This window comes from Lepidochelys olivacea (genome assembly GCF_965140295.1).
Source record: "Lepidochelys olivacea isolate rLepOli2 genome assembly, chromosome: 17".
Classification (NCBI taxonomy): Eukaryota; Metazoa; Chordata; order Testudines; family Cheloniidae; genus Lepidochelys; species Lepidochelys olivacea.
The window spans coordinates 23,794,805-23,812,068 of NC_140427.1; the positions used below are offsets into that span (position 1 = coordinate 23,794,805).

Below are 17,264 nucleotides of genomic sequence, written 5' to 3' on the forward strand. Positions count from 1 at the left end.
CCAGCGCATAGCTGTGGCTCTTGGCCCAGGGAATTTCCAGGGTGGGCAGTGCAGGAAGAAGTTGTCTAATTCTGAGGAGGGATTTGATCTGTGGATTTCTCGTGTTGCATGGTATTGGACTTAGGCAGGCCTCTCCTCTGGTATTAAACTGGGCTGTCCTGTCCAACTTTTGTAGGGTTTGTTTCCCATCCAATACTGATACAGAACTGGATGTGGTTTTGTCCTGTATTGGACAAATGCTCTTTTGAAGAGCATGCTGTTCCACCCCTGCTAGGTACATGCAAGGTCATGGTGGGGAGGGGGTGAGGTCATGCCGGCAGGGGCATGCCCACACCATTCCCAGAAGTACTGTCATATCTGGTATCCAGGAATGCATGAGTGGCCACCCTAACTGGAGTGGAAGCAGGCTGTGAGTAATACAGTAGACGCTGCTACTGGGCTCACCAGTATGTGAGGCCTCTCTATGGCACCTGCCCATGGGAAGGCCAGAAGAGCCATTCAGTCTAAATGTCTCTTCCTCTCCCCAAATTAAAATGTCATAGAATATAAGGGGTTGGAAGAGCCCTCAGGAGGTCATCTAGTCCAATCCCCTGCTCAAAGCAGGACCAACACCAACTAAATCATCCCAGTCAAGGCTTTGTCAAGCCGGGCCTTAAAAACGTCTAAGGAAGGAGATTCTACCACCTCCCTAGAAAACCCATCCCAGGGCTTCATCACCCTCCTAGTGAAATTGTGTTTCCTAATATCCAACGTAGACCTCCTCCACTGCAACTTGAGACCATTGCTCCTTGTTCTGTCATCTGCCACCCTGAGAACAGCCGAGCTCCATCCTCTTTGTAACCCCCCTTCAGGTAGTTGAAGGCTATCAGATCCCCCCCCTCACTCTTCTCTTCTGCAGACTAAATAACCCCAGTTCCCTCAGCCTCTCCTCATAAATCATGTGCCCCAGCCCTCTAATAATGTTCGTTGCTCTCAGCTGGACTCTCTCCAATTTGTCCACATCCCTTCTGTAGGGGGGGGACCAAAACTGGATGCAGTACTCCAGGTGTGGCCTCACCGGTGCCAAATAGAATGGAATAATCACTTCCCTTGATCTGCTGGCAATGATCCTACTAATACAGCCCAATATGCCATTGGCCTTCTTGGCAACAAGGGCAGAGGCAGCCTGATTGGATACAATGTTTGAAGACTAATCTTTAGTAGTCTTACTTTTCACTTTTTTGTCTCCTAAGTCTGTAACAGTATTTGGCAAAATAAAACCAGGAAATGAAAAAGAAAAAAAACAAGGCACACTGCTGACTCATATCTAGCTTCTTGTCCACTGTAATCCCTAGGTCCTTTTCTGCAAAACGGCTGCTTAGCCAGTCAGTACCCACCCTGTAGCAGTGCATGGGATTCTTCCTTCCTAAGTGCAGGACTCTGCACTTGTCCTTGCAGAACCTCATCAGATTTCTTTTGGCCCAATCCTCCAATTTGTCTAGGTCACTCTGGACCCTATCCCTACTCTCCAGTGTATCTACCTCTCCCCCCAGTTTAGTGTCATCTGTGAACTTGCTGAGGGTGCAATTAATCCCATCATCCAGATCATTGATAAAGGTGTTGAACAAAACCGGCTGCAGGACCGACCCTGGGGCACTCTGCTTGATACTGGCTGCCAAGTAGACATTGAGTCATTGATCACTACCTGTTGAGCCCGACAATCTAGCCAGCTTTCTATCTACCTTATAGTCCATTCACCCAATCCATACTTTTTAACTTGCTGGCAAGAATACTGTGGGAGATGGTATCAAAAGCTTTGCTAAAGTCAAGGAATAACACGTCCACTGCTTTCCCCTCATCTACAGAGCCAGTTTTCTAGTCATAGAAGGCAATGAGGTTAGTCAGGCATGACTTGCCCTTGGTGAATCCATGGTGACTATTCCTGATCACCTTGCTCTCCTCCAAGTGCTTCATGGATTCCTTGTGGACCTGCTCTGTGATTTTGCCAGGGACTGAAGTGAGGCTGAGCGGTCTGTAGTTCCCTGGGTTCTTTTTCTTCCCTTTTTTAAATATGGGGACTATATTTGCCTTTTTCCAATTATCTGGGACCTCCCCTGATCGCCATGAATTTTCAAAGATAATGTCCTTCTGGCCTAAGTTGTCTCCTGCCCAGACTGGCTCCATGAGGTTGTTCTGGGAAGTTACAGTAGCAATAGCTGAGCGGTGGGGGTGGAGGGTTGCTGTTGGCTGGAGGAGATTCTTCTCTTTTTTTGTTGTCAGAAGCCTCTGTTTGTGCTCATCTGGCCTGACATGGGATTATGTGAGAGTGCAGGGAGCAGGGAGGAAGGAAGGATCTGGATCTGCAAAGAAAATGATGAATGGATGGAGGTGACCAGGGTGCAGCCCAGTGGTGGGGTCACGGCTCTCAGCATCCAGGGCCGAGACAAGACGTACCAACTGCATTAAAAGCGTGCCTGTATGTCTGGGTGTGTGGGGTGAGCTGCTGTACACGGGGTGGAAGGGGTGTCGGGTGAGTGTGCACATGCACACTTCTGTGGAAGGACATAGACTAGGGGCTTGTCTGCACATTTTTGTATAGACAAATCCGCGCAACGCAGCCCCCTTGTGTGCCACACTTCTCCTGGTATTAAATTGCTTAGACTGGGAGAACTTATCCAACCCAAGCAACGCTGCTCCTGCTCTCAACACCTTTCTGCTGCTGTAACTGCAGACGCACAGGGGATTATATCAATTTATCTACACTGATTTTTCTACTATTGTAGTTGTCTGTGCAAAGCTGTGCTTGGACCAGCCCTGAAAGGGATCTCTGTCCCTCCGTAGCACCAGGGCTTTGCCTGTAATACACACTGAGGCTGCTTTCTGTCCAGCCCCTTCTCATTTCCTCCACCTCCTGCTTCTCATCACAGTGCTGATCACTGATGCCTCCTCTTGTGGGGAGCTGTGCTGGTCCCTCAGGGTTTGGCTCTGCTTCAGCAAAACAAGTGCAAGCACAATGTGCTCAGCACTACACAGCAGTGTACATAAGTTCTGGACGGCTTTCCGTCCAGCTGGGGGCCAGGGTTTGATTCCTTATTCCCTCCTGTGAAATGTTGTGGGATTACCTGAGGTGTCTGGGGTGAATCGCTGCCACTTGCTCACAGGATGCGGGGGAGTGGGGCGTCCGTCAGTGCTCACCATGGGAAACCCTCCCTATCCACTGGCTGCTGGCACCACAGGCAGTTACATGAGCCCCACGCTTTTCTATGGGAACATAAAAATGGCCATACTGGGTGAGGCTAATGGTCCATCTAGCCCAGGAGCCTCTATTCCAATAGTGGCCAATGCCAGCTGCTACAGAGGATCTGAATAGAATAGGGCAATTATCCAGTGATTCATCCCCTGTTGTCCAGTCCAAGTTTCTGGCAGCCAGAGGCTTAGTGCCACCCAGAGCATGGGGTTGTATCCCTGACCATCTTGGCTAATAGCCATTGATTCACCTGTCCCCCATGAACTTACCTAAATATTCTTTGAACCTAGTTTTACTTTTGGCTTTCACAACATCCCCTGGCAGTGAGTTCCACAGGTTGACTGTGTCTTGTGTAAAGAACTCCCTTTTGTTTGTTTCAAACCTGCTGCCTATTAATTTCATTGGGTAACCCCTGGTTCATGTGTTATGTGATGGGGTAAATAACACTTACTTTCTCCACACTGTTTATGATTTTATAGACCTCTATAGCAGGGGTTCTCAAACTGGGGCTCGGGACCCCTCAGGGGGTTGTGAGGTTACTACATGGGGGGGTCATAAGCTGTCAGCCTCCACCCCAAACCCCGCTTTGCCTCCAGCATTTATAATGGTGTTAAATATATAAACAAGTGTTTTTAATTTATAAGGGCGGTTGCACTCAGAGGCTTGCTATGTGAAAGGGGTCACCAGTACAATAGTTTGAGAACCACTGCTCTATAGTGTCACTCCTCAGTCATCTCTTTTCCAAGCTGAACAGTCCCAGTCTCACTAATCTCTTCTCGCATGGAAACTGTTCCATACCCCTAATAATTTTTGTTGCCTTCTCTGTACCTTTTTCCAGTTCTAACATATCTTTTTTGAGATGGGTGACCAGAACAGTATACAATATTCACAATATATGCATGCTGTGGATTTATATAGTGCCATTATATTTTCTGTCATATTATCTAAGCCTTTCCTAATGGTTTCTAACATTGTTAGCTTTTTTGACAGCTGCTGCATACTGAGCAGATGTTTTCAGGGAACTATCCACAGTGACTCCAAGATTTTTTTTTCTTGAGCAATAACAGTTAATTTAGATCCCATCATTTTGTATATATAGTTGTGATTATGTTTTCCAATGTGCATTATTTTGCATTTATCAACACTGAATTTCATCTGCCATTTTCTTGGCCATTCACCCAGTTTAGTGATACCCCTTTGTAAACCATTGCAGTCTGCTGTAGATTTAACAATCTTGAGTAATTTAGTATCCTCTGCAAATTTTCCACCTCACTGTTCACTCCCTTTTCCAGAATCATCTACGGATATGTTGAACAGCACTGCTCCCAGTGCAGATACTTGGGTGACCCCCACTATTTACCTCTCTCCACTGTGAAAACTGACCGTTTATTCCCACCCTTTGTTTCCTATCTTTTAACCAGTTACTGATCCGTTGCAGGACCCTCTTATCCCAAGTCTGCTTACTTTGCTTGAGAGCCTTTGGTCAAGGACCTTGTCAAAGGCTTTCTGAAAGTCCAAGCACACTATAATCACTGGATCATCCCTGTCCACATGATTGTTGACCCCCTCAAAGAATTCTAATAGGTTGGCAATGCATGATTTCCCTTTACAAAAGCTACGTTGAATCTCCGTCAACATAATGTGTTATTCTTTGTTTCTGGTAATTCCAACAGTACCAATTTGCCTGGTACTGAAGTTAGGTTTACTGTCCTGTAATTGCCAGGATCACCTCTGGAGCCTTTTTAAAAAATTAGCATTACATTAGCTATCCTCCCATCATCTGGTACTGAGGCTGATTTAAGTGATAGGTTACATACCACAGTTAGTAGCTCTGCAATTTCATATTTGAGTTTCTTCAGAACTCTTGGGTGATACCATCGGGTCCTGGCAACTTATTACTGCTTAATTTTTCAATTTGTTCCAAAACCACCTCTAATCACACCTCAAGCTGGCACAGTTTCTCAGATTTCTCACATAAGAAGAATGGCCCTCATGTGGGAGTCTCCCTCACATCCTCTGCAGTGAAGACCAATGCAAGGAATTAATTTAGCTTCTCTCCAACAGCCTCGTCTTCTTTAGCATTTTGATCATCCAGTGGCCTCACTGACTGTTTGGCAGGCTTCTGATATACATAAAAATGTTTTTGCTGTTAGTTTTTAAGTCTTTTGCTAGTTGCTCCTCAAATTCTTTTTGGCCTGCATAATTATACTTTTACACTTGACTTCCCAGAGTTTATGCTCCTTTCTACTTTCCTCACTAGGATTTGACTTCCAGTTTTTATAGGCTGCCTTTTTGTCCCTAATCCCCTCAGTTGCTTTGTTGTTTAGCGATGGCGGCGAGGTTTTTTTCTCGTCCTCTTACTGTTTTTTTTTTTTTTTAAATTTGGGGGTTGAGAAGTTGGTCGGACACAGGGGTAATAGATCTGCCTGGCATGTCTGAGTAACACCTCCATTTTGGGGACTGTGAGGTTTACTCAGGGTTTGTGTCGTTCATGGAGGAGCATGCACACATTGTAGTATGTTGAACAGGAGATGCTCGTGGGCTCTCCCCATGTACAACAGACACCAAGTGGAGTCCACCTTCTTCCTCAACTCCACCCCAGGTGGAGAGGGATTCTGGTGCTCAGTGCTGCACCTTGGGTCTCTGCACCTCCCCTCATTGGGCCTCGGTCTCTTGCCCTGGAGAGGTGCACTCATGTCTGTGTCCCTAGCCCTATGTGTGGGTCACTGGGGTCACGCACCCCAGAATCCCTGCCCGCAAATGGGGCATTAGGTGCCTATGTTCTTTTGTGGATCTGGGCCTGGGCCCCTCGCTTGGGGCTGAGGGTTCCACTGGCCAACAGGCTGCATAGGGCTAGGTGTTGCAGTGCTGAGTGGAGCAGCACCTGTGTGCCTTTGAGGATCTGGGCCTCAGAAATTTAGGTGCCACTGAATACCTCAAACCCTGGTCCTGGAGGCACCTGAAATCCCTCAATGGCTACATTTCACTGTAAAAGTCCCCTGGTTTTGTTTCTGCTGTTGAGCACATGCATGCCTCACGCTAGGCCACCGGACACCTGGCTCATGCTTAAGCCCCAGCAGGATCCTCAAACCAGGTGAAGATAGGTGTTCGTTCCCCTGTCTATCTCGCCTACCTGCCCGGGGCCCACACAAAACCAGCCTGAGGAGTCATCGTCACCCTTATCATAATCTTTAGCTCAGTAGCTAGGGCACTCCCGTGGGCTGTAGGAGACCCAGATATAATTCTCCCGTGGGCTGTGGGAGACTCAGGTGTAATTCTCCCCTGACCTGATGCGGGGAGAGAATTTTAACAAGGGTCTCCTTTCTCCCCATCAGGCAAGGGGAGAATTACACCTGGGGCTCCCACCTCCCAGGAGAGGGCACCAACCACTGGACTTTGAGCTAGTCCAATGTAGGGTTCTCAGAATCTCTCCTATTGAAGCTGTTCTGCCAGGGATTTTCCTATACCCCTGCTGAATTTCCCCAATACCCACCCACCCCCAGTTTTGTAAACTAGTTACATGCAGTGTTGCCAATGTAGTGATTGTTTGGACATTTGAATTTAAAAGCATATAAAGTGTATGATAAAATACATGTATCTGAAAAAGTGTAATAGATTTGAAAAGTATGAACACAGACTAGCTTCCTTATACAGCTGTTGTTTTTTATGACAATGTCAGTGCATTCGTTTCTGTGATGTTGGCGAAACTAATAATTTCAAATTATGATTTGTAAGTAAAGTCTAAATGGACTCTCCCTGACAGCTAATGATGGGCTGGGGGGAAAGGCTTCAGGACCAGATTGTATTTACATTCACACCTAATCTATCTAGGTATCCAGGAAACAGAGCTGTGTTGCCCAAGTGGTGGATTTTGGCTGGGGCTGGGTTACAAATCACTTGTAGGGGTCGGGGGAGAGTAATGAAATGTTGTTGTTCTTATTGTATGAGTAAAGGACAGTAGAATTGTACTTAGCCTGTGCTGATTGAAGGCATCAAGAGAGAGGGTGGGGATGGGTGTTTTGCTTGATGGTCTCCCTGAGTCACAAGTACTATTTGACCTGCCCCTCTCCACTGTTTAAAGATGGAGCAGATTAGGCTCCATAGATAGTCTTTTGTTTTGTTAAGTGACCGCTACAGCTGAAATCACTGATCATCAGGTCTAAGTGCTTAGACGTGCTGTGGGACAGTGTTCCTGTGGAAGAGACGGCCCAGTCCGCACTAGTAGCGAGGTTCCCCCACTGAGAGCTGAAATCCCTGGGAGTTGGTGGAACCTCAAGAGACCAACTCGCAGAGGTCACTGTGGCAGGTGACAGCAGAAGGTGACGGTGCAGGGCCACTGGCAACAGAGCGATGGAGTGAACAGTGGCACAATGAAAAACAGTGGCCAGAGCGAACAGTGAGCAGCTGGAGGAATGAGCAAGGTGCCTTCTTGCCCCGACCTGGTAGGTGAACTTGTTAGAAAGAAGCTCTGAACTCTGAGTCTCCACTGACCAAGGACAACACCGGTGAGTGTTAATGAAGCTATTAAGAATGTTGGAGACACAACACAGTTCATGTGAACAAACGTGGCTGTGGCATCATCCTTTCTATTTAAGCAAGAGATACCACACACTGCAGACTGGAGGCCAATGTTAAGTGCATGGTCACTTGTTCATCCTGAAGCTGAACACTGGTTCTGAACAAGACCAGCAAATGCTCACTGTCTTTCTGCAAGAAACTCTGCTGACTGGCTAGACGCATGTGGTGCAACAGCGAAAGACTCAACAATTGAAAAAGTGAAGAACTCTCTCACCACATTCAAAAAATGTGCATCCATGGCTGATGAATGCACCAGTGCAAATGGGCATCAAGTATTAAGTCATTGCGTATGTTATCTTGATGTCAGCGGTAGGCCAGTAGACGCATTTCTAGATGTTCAAGTTATAAAAGACACATCTTAGAAGAGTTAAATGCTTGTCAGTTGGACCCCAAACAGATGGCTGCTTGTGCATTTGATGGAGCTGCAAACTTCTCTGGAAGACATGGTGGAGTACAAGCTTGCTCAGAGAAAAGTGTAACCCTTATCTCTCTTATACACACTACAGAGGCCATCTACTCCAACTACCGCTGCAGACTCTTCAAAAGACATTTTAAAAGCTATACATTTAATGTCTTCATTATATTCTTTTTTCAGCAAGAGTCCAAAAAGACTGAATATCTTGGAAAATATAGAAGATACACTGGGACTGAAGGTCAAATTAGTCCAACCTGGGAAAACCTTCTGACTTTCTCATGAGCGATCCTTGGCTGTTGTCTTAAAATTACTCCAGTCGTTCTTACTGGCGTTGGAAAGTATCTACCAAGATAGGATGGATCTAAGTAGTGAAGCTGATGGATTACTTTTGCTACTATGTTCAGAGAAGACTATTGCCATTCTCTCTCTTGTAAGTCTGCTGTTGAAACCACTTGGATCATTAAACAATGCCATCCAGGCATCTGTTACAACAGTAGTAGATCTTTGTCCAGCAATAGAAGCTACATTTGGATCAATCAGAGAGCTATCTATTGCAAAAGTACTGGAAGAGCAAAACTTCAGTCCAGAAGTTGACTAATGAAGGCATTTATATTGAATCTTTAAGTGAAGAGGACCAGAAATGTTTGTGAAGACAACTGAAAAAGTACACAGACTTGGTTCTTAAAAATCTACAACAGCGACTTCTAGATTCTACTCAACCTCTACGTAGCTTTTACAGATCCCTGTCCTATAAAACACCAACAGTTGAGTGGAGTGAGGCACTACCAGCAATGGGGCTGCCATGTGCCCGGGACAGAATAGAGAATTTGAACACAGAGTGGAACATAATACGACGAATGAATGAAGATTTGACTTCAACTTCTTTTTCATCATCACTAGTGGCTCAACCCGATCTTTATGCTATGATTCCTGGGATGAAAGAAGTAGGAATTCATCTCTTGCTACTCCCAGTCACAACAGCTACAGCTGAGCGTTCTTTTTCACTATTGAATAGAATTTTGTGTTCTGAAAGAAGTCGCCTTCTGCCTGATTATGTGAATGAACTAATGAGCATATCAATTGAAGGAATAGAAGTACTGGACACACGAGAAGCCACCAAAGATGAATGCATTGCATTCAAGAAGTTCATTAACAGAGTCGTGCAAAATTATAACAAGAAACCAAGAAGGATGTAGATGTAGTGCCTTATAAAAAGCTTGAGTAGCCAACTTTTAATTTGTGTGATGATTTTAAAACATGAGTTAAATCTAATAAAATGGTCATGAAACATTTTTCAGTTTTTACTGTGGTGCCATACAGCCCACCTTCACCCTCACAGTCTCACCCCTCATCGGCCCTGACACCCCCCCCCCCGTATATTCAAACACCACCACCCTGAAATTTCAATTCCTGGGGAAAACACTGTATTCTACTTTAGATAAACACTAACTAGCCATTGGGCCAGAGAGCAGTAGTGTGTCTACTTCCCTGCATTCAGAGATACGATTGCAACATGTGTAGATATACCCCAGCGGGCCTTGAGCAAAGCTAGCTCAAGTAAGCCACAGTGCCTAGAAAATCACAGTGATCCACAAAGCCTGGGTTAGGCCCAGACAGTGCATGGGGAGAGAGAGGCACCTGAGAATGGGATCCACAGAAGCCAGCACGTTAGGTAGGGAGCCGCCTAAGCTGTCCAATAGCAGATGCTGATGAGAGGGGTGTATCCTAAGCCCCGCTCCACTTAGGGAGTTGGGAGACCCCCTATCTCTACTAGCAATGCACAGCCATGAACCCCTTTCCTGGAGCTGGTGCCTCAGCTGATTTTCACAAGAGGGGGAGGAGGTGCTGCTGCCTCTTCCCTTATAGCTTGTGACCCAGTGGCTAGAGCGCTCCCCCGGGATATGGGAGACTCAAGTTCAAGTTCCCCCAGTGCCTGAAGAGGAGAAACAATGAACAGAGATTTCCCACCTCTCAGCAGCATGCTCTAACCACAGGGCTATGGGGCAGTCTGACATGGGCCTGCCTCAGTCTCTGCTGGTGAAGCTGTTCCACCATAGATAAAATTATTGACTAGTCATTGGGCCAGTGAGTGAGAGAAGGACTCTGTAGCCTGGTGGTTTGGGCACCTTCCTGGGAGGCAGGAGACCCAGGCTCCCCTCCCCCTGCTTCAGTGATTATTTACCAAAGTGGAAAAGCTCCAATAGGAAAGACTGCTGGAACCCCCCCATCCCAGTATGCCAGCCTGGTGGTTAGCGCACTCCCCTGAGGGGTAGGAGACCCAGGTTTCCCATTGGGTAGGGAGAAAATTGACACACTAGAGTGCTCTAAGCACTGGGCTAAACGTATTGGGGAAGGCAGCTCCTGTTCCTCCAGCTGGATTTTGAATGGGCCCTGACCACTAGGCATGTTCAGAGCTGTGCTTGCTAGATTAAAGCTAGTTAATTTCTGCCTATGGGAGCTGAACCTCTGATTGCAGTGTAGCGTACCTACCTGATCAGGCCTTGCGGGCAAGATGGGCATCCATGCTCCTGCCTGTCTTCTCTGGTGAGGGTCCTGCTGCCTAGAGGGAGGCAGCAGTGTGCATACCCAGAGGCAGAAATGCAGGCATGAGGCAGCTTTCCCCTGAAAATGGAGGTGCCTCATGAGTTTAGGTGCTTGAGGACGGTTGGGGCAGCCAAGTGTAGGTTTGTGGATCACAGTGGTGCCTAAAAATAGGCACCTAAACCCCAAATATAGATCCTAAGTTCCTTTATGGATCTGGACCTTAGCACTTTTCATGGCTTGTGCAGTGGGAACCAGTGCTGCTGCTTTTAATGCAGCTATGGAGTCCCGACAATCAATGTTGAAAGCAAACTATGGGTGTAACTCAGGGTTCATTTACAGTGCAGTCTGAGGTGTGATTGCAACTCATATAGGGGTACCTAAGCTAGCTTTCTTATAGCTAGCATGACTCAAAACAGCAGTGAAGATGCAGTGGTGCAGACCTGGAGCTGTACAAACCCACCTGGAACTCTCGTTCCGCACACCAGGGGCTGTGCTGCCATGTCTACATTGCTGCCTGTCGCCATGCTAGCTAGATTAAAGCTAGCATGGACATGCCTACCTGGGTGTACTCACACAGCTGATTGCAATGTAGACATACACTAAGGGTGTAAACAGACTTAATTTGCAACAGTTTCACCAGGAAGTCTGGGAATACCCAGGTAAGTTTCCATCTCTTAACCCTGCCTGTCTTTCACCTTTGCTGACGTGCCTCTTAATGGTGCAAGGCTGCTTCACTCTCTGTTGCACATGCAGCATGGATCACAATAGTCTGCACTTTTGCTGTACCCCTGTACTCTCCCTTCTAGCCTGTGTCAAGCCCCAGGGGCTCAGTCTCCTCTTGCAAGGATGTCTGCGATGCTGGGGCTCCGTGGTGTGTGTGGATGGATGGGTCTCTGGTGTCTGTCTGGAGAGTGAGTTTGTGTGTGTATGGGGGTGGGGGGATGTGAGAAAACCTGGATTTGTGCAGGAAATAGCCCAACTTGATTGTCATGCACATTGTGTAAAGAGTTGTCACTTTGGATGGGCTATCACCAGCAGGAGAGTGAATTTGTGTGGGGGGGTGGAGGGTGAGAAAACCTGGATTTGTGCTGGAAATGGCCCAACCTGATGATCACTTTAGATAAGCTATTACCAGCAGGACAGTGGGGTGGGAGGAGGTATTGTTTCATATTCTCTGTGTGTATATAAAGTCTGCTGCAGTTTCCACGGTATGCATCCGATGAAGTGAGCTGTGGCTCACGAAAGCTTATGCTCAAATAAATTGGTTAGTCTCTAAGGTGCCAAAGTACTCCTTTCCTTTTTGCGAATACAGACTAACACGGCTGTTACTCTGAAACCTGTCTGGATAGGGTCATCTCTGACATACCCCAAGGGTCTGTGTGGTCAGGAGGGGCACCAGCCCCCAGTGAGGTGGGGTCTGAGGGCAAAGTCTTGTATGCCCCATATGGGGGGTTAATATTTTTGGTGTCCAGGGCCCAGGTAGAGCCATGAGGTCAGGAGATGAGCAGGTGGGGTCCATGCTTTAGACGCAGGTGTCCTAAGCTTTCTCTGGGAGAGGACGTGTCCTGTGGCCCTCAGTGGAAAGTTAAAAGGGGCAGTGGTAGAGTTGTGGCTGGAGAGCTAGAGGGGCTGAGTCTGCCCTGCTGCCTGAATAGCCTCCTTTGTGTTCACTGCAAGGGCAAAGGCGGTGCTGGGCCCATGATTGCAGCAGTGTGGGTATGGAATGGCCCTGAGGGGTCAGGTGAAGAACACCGCCTCTCCTGGGCCCAGGACCCTGCTGGTTACTGACCCCACCCGGTCAGTGCTCAGCTCAAGCCAGCAAGTCACGTACCAGGTTAGTTTGGCCTAAACAACGAGCATTTTTGTTGCTGATTATCTAGGCGAATGAGCCGGTCAGGTGGGCAGACCTACCAGGTACTGTGGAGAGCAGAGCCAGGCGGGTGCCAGATCCGTTAGAATATGGCAGTTCTCCAGGGTGGGCACCAGGGCTAGTCTCTGCCCAATCCCCAGAGAATGCTTCAGCGCCCCATGAAGGGCTCTCTCATGACCATGCAAAGGAGGGTCAGTTCCTGGGTGGGACATCTGCTTGGTAACATGTGGTGAAGGACATAGCCAGTCAGGGTCTGATCTCCGCACCTGCCAAATAGTCTCTGCGGCTCCTAAGGTGTGGGGAGGTGGCAGGTGTAGGATGGGGGCGAGTATCAATCCCATTCAGAAAGCTGCACTCACCCCCTGCAGCAGGGCCACTTCCCCAGCGACTAGTTCTCAGGTAGATTACAGAGCAGTATGCCCTGGATGTCCTCATGGAGGAAAGGGGATGGGGAGCAGGAACCCGTCAACCCTAGCCACTGTACTTGGCACCGTCACCCCTTGCGACATAGGAGCCCAGGCTGGGCCTTTGCAGAGCGCCATGCTCTCCGCACAGGCTGGGGAGCTCACCCTGGGTGTGTGCGTTTGCCTGTCTAGTGAAGTGTGGAGGGCAGGAGGGTGTGGCCTGTCCATCTCACACACATTGTGCTGGTGGCAACAGGCTAATGCAAATAACAGCTTGCTCAATCCTGCCCTTCCCCCAATACAGGGAAGAGACCTGTCCCCACTTAGGCAAGGCAAGAAATACACTTTGAACTATGCTTGGCAGGGAAAGTAAACAGAGCAGAACCTGAGCTGCTTCTCCAGTGTCTGTTAACCCATCAGTTCATGGTGGCAAGCTTGTCTGAGCATCTCCCTAGGGGAGACTTCCCCCTGCCTCTGGACATGGGGAAAGAACCCCCTCACTGGAAAGGGACCCCACTCTGTCACTCACTGGGATGGTGGGACCTGGGGAAGGGTAAGCCCCTGGGCCCGCTGTCCAGCCCCAGCCTGGGGAGGTAGTGGAGAGGGAGTTTGCAGCATGAACCAATGGGAGAGGAGAGGGCTTACTGAAAAGTGACCTGACAAGTCACTTTCACCTGAGCTGTCTGGTTCACCCTTGCCCTTCCAGACCGAAGCCCAAGCCAGGGCTGCAGCCAGAGGAGGGAAAGCTGATTTCTAGCACATTGCTTCATGCGCCGGAGAAGGACACGTCACTCAGCTGTTACTGGAACTGGACAATTTTATTGAAAAATGTAACTCAGTTCAAAGCAGTAGAAGCAGGACTGTCTAAGTGCGTGTAACAGGGGGCACAGCCTGTCCAGCGCAGGCAGGCAGGTGATCAGAGAGACGATAGCCCTGCACACCCCTGCCCCAGTGTCTGCTGGCCTCCTTTCCCACTATGGCAAGGGAGGGCTCTTCATTCCTCTCTTTCCCACAGAAGCCACCTCAGGGCCCCCAGAAGGATCAGCTACTGTTCCATGGCCCAGAATCAGTCCCATCAGCGCAGGTGGGTGCTAGGAGGCAACAGCTTCCTTCACAAATCAAATCATGGTGAAAAATCTCTCCTAGCTACAAGAAATCATCCATATTTACACAGCCATCAAAGCCGCAGGCAGGCACATCCAGGGCTGGGAGGAGGGTAAATGGGGGGCGGGGTGCTCCCAGCAGTGCCTCAGAGAAAACTCCTGGGAGGTAGGGAAAAGGAGGGGTCCCAACACCCAGGGCACAGCCAGTGCCAGCTGGGAGAGGCTGCTGGCACGTTCAGTACAAGTACCTCTTCACTCTTAGTTACCCATCCGCCCCCCACCCCCAGCCAGAGAATTCGCCAGGGTGCCAGCTGAACCAGCTGGAGGAATCTGTTGGGTTTGAAGGAGGAAAGGAGCCCAGTGGGGTTTCTCCAGCCGGCGGGAATGAGGATGCCTCAGAGCCAGGGTGCAATAGATCAAAGACAAAGTATCTACAAACAGAAACGAGAGTATTAGCCAGGGTCTTGCTTCCCCTCGCCAGCAGCCCTGAGGGAGACGGAGCAGTTCCTCCTCCACCCAGCCATTGGAATGACAGTCAAAGTCTGGTGAGCAGCCAGCCAACCGTCGTCCTTGGGGCAGCAAGGGGTGGCCATGTTGCCCTGGGGTCCTAAGGGCTACAGAGAGCAGCGGCGGGGCAGTGACAGTCAGAAGCAGCCTGATGAATGGATCAGGGCAGGCGGGAGGGGTGCTGGGCTGCCTCCCTCACACGTAGTTCCTCTTGTCGTAGCTGGGACCGGTGGATCTGGGAGCGGAGTAAGCCACCTTGGCTGGAGCGTACTTCTCATCCTTGGGGGGGCAGGAGCAGCAGAGCAGAGCCCCCCCAAACAGCTGCAGTGCTGCAGCTGCCCAGCCCACGTAGAGGGAGGCTCCCAGCTCCCGCTTCTGTGACTCTATCACCATAGGATTGTAGAAGTCGCGGATGACGGTGTTGGCCGACCAGCACACGGGGATGAGGGTCATGATCCCAGCCAGCAAGAAGATCACCCCAGACATGATGGTGATCTTGGCCTTGGTTGTCTCATCTTCCACGCACCTGGTGCACTGCGCTCCGATGAGGGCAACCATGAGGCCCAGCACGGCCAGCACGATGGCGATCACCACCAGGGCACGAGCCGCCTGCAGGTCCTGGGGCAACGCCAGCATGGAGTCGTAGACCTTGCACTGCATCTGACCCGTGCTCTGCACCACGCAGTTCATCCACAGCCCCTCCCAGATGATCTGAGCTGTCACGATGTTGTACCCGATGAAGGCCGTCACCCTCCACATGGGCAGTGCACAGCACACGATGGTGCCCACCCAGCCCAACACCGACAGGGCCACCCCACCGATCTCCAGCCCCATCGACATGTTGCCACGCCCTAGATACTTTCAAGCCAACGGCAGAAAGGGAGCGGGACTCCTTAGCTGGCAGCACCTGCAGGCCCCTGTCGCTGTCTGTGTAGGCTCCAGAGGATCCGCTCACTCCTGAGTGTACCTGTGTTGGTGGCTGCCTTATATCAGTGAGTGGAGCCAGGGCTGGGCTGCATTACCTCAGTGCTACTCACTCACGCAGGGGTGGGGTTTCACCAACGGACTCTTTTCCTTTCGCTGACTCCTCTGCCACCACCCCAGCCCCACTCCCCCTTTGTTTATGGAGATGGCATTGGTGAGAGAGGAGAATGGGGGAGGAGGCAAGGAGTGGAGCTGGAACCCTTCCCCGCGGGGCCCTGAGTTCCAGCCTGCTGCTTTCATGGCCATCCCTGGTGACAGATGCTGGCTGGGCTGGTGCCAGGCAGACACAGTGCTAGGGATTAGGAGAAAGACTGGAGTGGATTCCTGTGCTTCCTGGAAAGGGCTGCCTGGGGGTGTCATCTCAGACTCCAGGGAGGATGCAGCAGACCCTGTAAAGGGCAGGAATGGAACACGCTGCTTTTAGTAGCTGCTCGTGTTCCAGGGTCAGAGTGGAGGCCGTAAACCCAACTCTCTGTCCAGACTGGTGAGGCCCATGGACACATGCCCGAGAGTCCACTCCTCAGGCATCAGCTGGTGACAGGCAGCAGGAAAGCCACCAGTCTCACCAAGGCATCCCCCCAGCACCAAGCCATCAGCCTGCATACCTGCCAGAATCGACTGTCACAGACACACGCAATCAGTATAGACGCAGCAAAGTCCTGCGGTTAGGAGCCAGCCCTGGTGCAGTGACCTCCTGCTGCTCTGTCGGTGTGGGCAGTGGTCCCAAAGGTGTGGGAGAACACACCAGCCCCATCCCACCAGGCTGAGTGAAGTCACAGTTCTCCTTGCCTCTGGACGAGGGAGGAGTTCTCTATTCTCCACCCCATTCACTTTGTTTGGTTTGGGAGTTTGGGTGTTGGAGGGGGTGCAGAGGGAGGGGCTGCAGACTCTGGGAGGGAGTTTGGGGGCAGGAGAGGGTGTGTGGGGAGGGGGTGGGTGTGCAGGAGGGGGTAAGGGGTGCAGGCTGAGGGATGGAGTTTGGGTGCAGGCTCTGGGCTGGGATGTAGGAGCAGGTGAGGGGTGCAGGCTCTGGGAGGGAGTTTGCGGGTTGGAAGGGGTGCAGAGGGAGGGAGTGCAGGCTCTGGGAGGGAGTTTGGGGAGGAAGGGTGCGGAGGAAGGGGGTGCAGGGTGAGGGCTGTGGGGTGGGGCTGGGGATGAGGGGTTTGGGGTGGGGCACAGGGCTAGGGCAGAGGGTTAGGTTGCCCGGGGGTGAAGGTTCTGATTGGGGTTGGGGATGAGGGGTTTGGGGTGTTGGAGAGGCTCAGGATTAGGGCAGAGAGTTGGGGTGCAGGAGGGGGTGAGGGGTGCAGGCCCTGGGACAGAGTTTGGGTGCTAGCTCTGGGAGGGAGTGTGGAGGGCTGGGTGCAAGCTCTGGGAGGGAGTTTGGGTGGGGGGGTGATAAGAGGTGGGGGTGCTGGGGTAAAATGAAACTACAATGTGCCAGCCCCACAAGATTACAAGGGTCAATTAAAAGTGGAAAGTCCGAAGCAGCACTTGCCTGCTTCAATATATTTTATTGTGTTGTACCCGTTGTGACGAAGTGGGAATGTTCTTAATGTTTTCTCTGAGTACTGTGTGGGTGCCTCAGTTTCTCCTATGCATTTCTTAAGGATCTAGGTGGTAGGATAAGGGT

General features: G+C 50.2%; 1 protein-coding gene across 1 annotated transcript; it reads right to left on the bottom strand.

The window, feature by feature from the left end:
* Positions 1–13,858: 13,858 nt before the first annotated feature.
* Positions 13,859–15,867, bottom strand: CLDN3 (claudin 3). The gene has a single exon (XM_084651115.1). It carries the CDS (start codon positions 15,485–15,487, stop codon positions 14,843–14,845), a length of 645 nt encoding a protein of 214 aa, XP_084507241.1. The 5' UTR covers positions 15,488–15,867; the 3' UTR covers positions 13,859–14,842.
* Between the last annotated feature and the right edge of the window lie 1,397 nt (positions 15,868–17,264).

What these genes read in the sequence shown, in the direction of transcription:
- CLDN3 (XM_084651115.1), bottom strand. Translation starts at nt 15,487, where the DNA reads ATGTCGATGGGGCTGGAGATCGGTGGGGTGGCCCTGTCGGTGTTGGGC.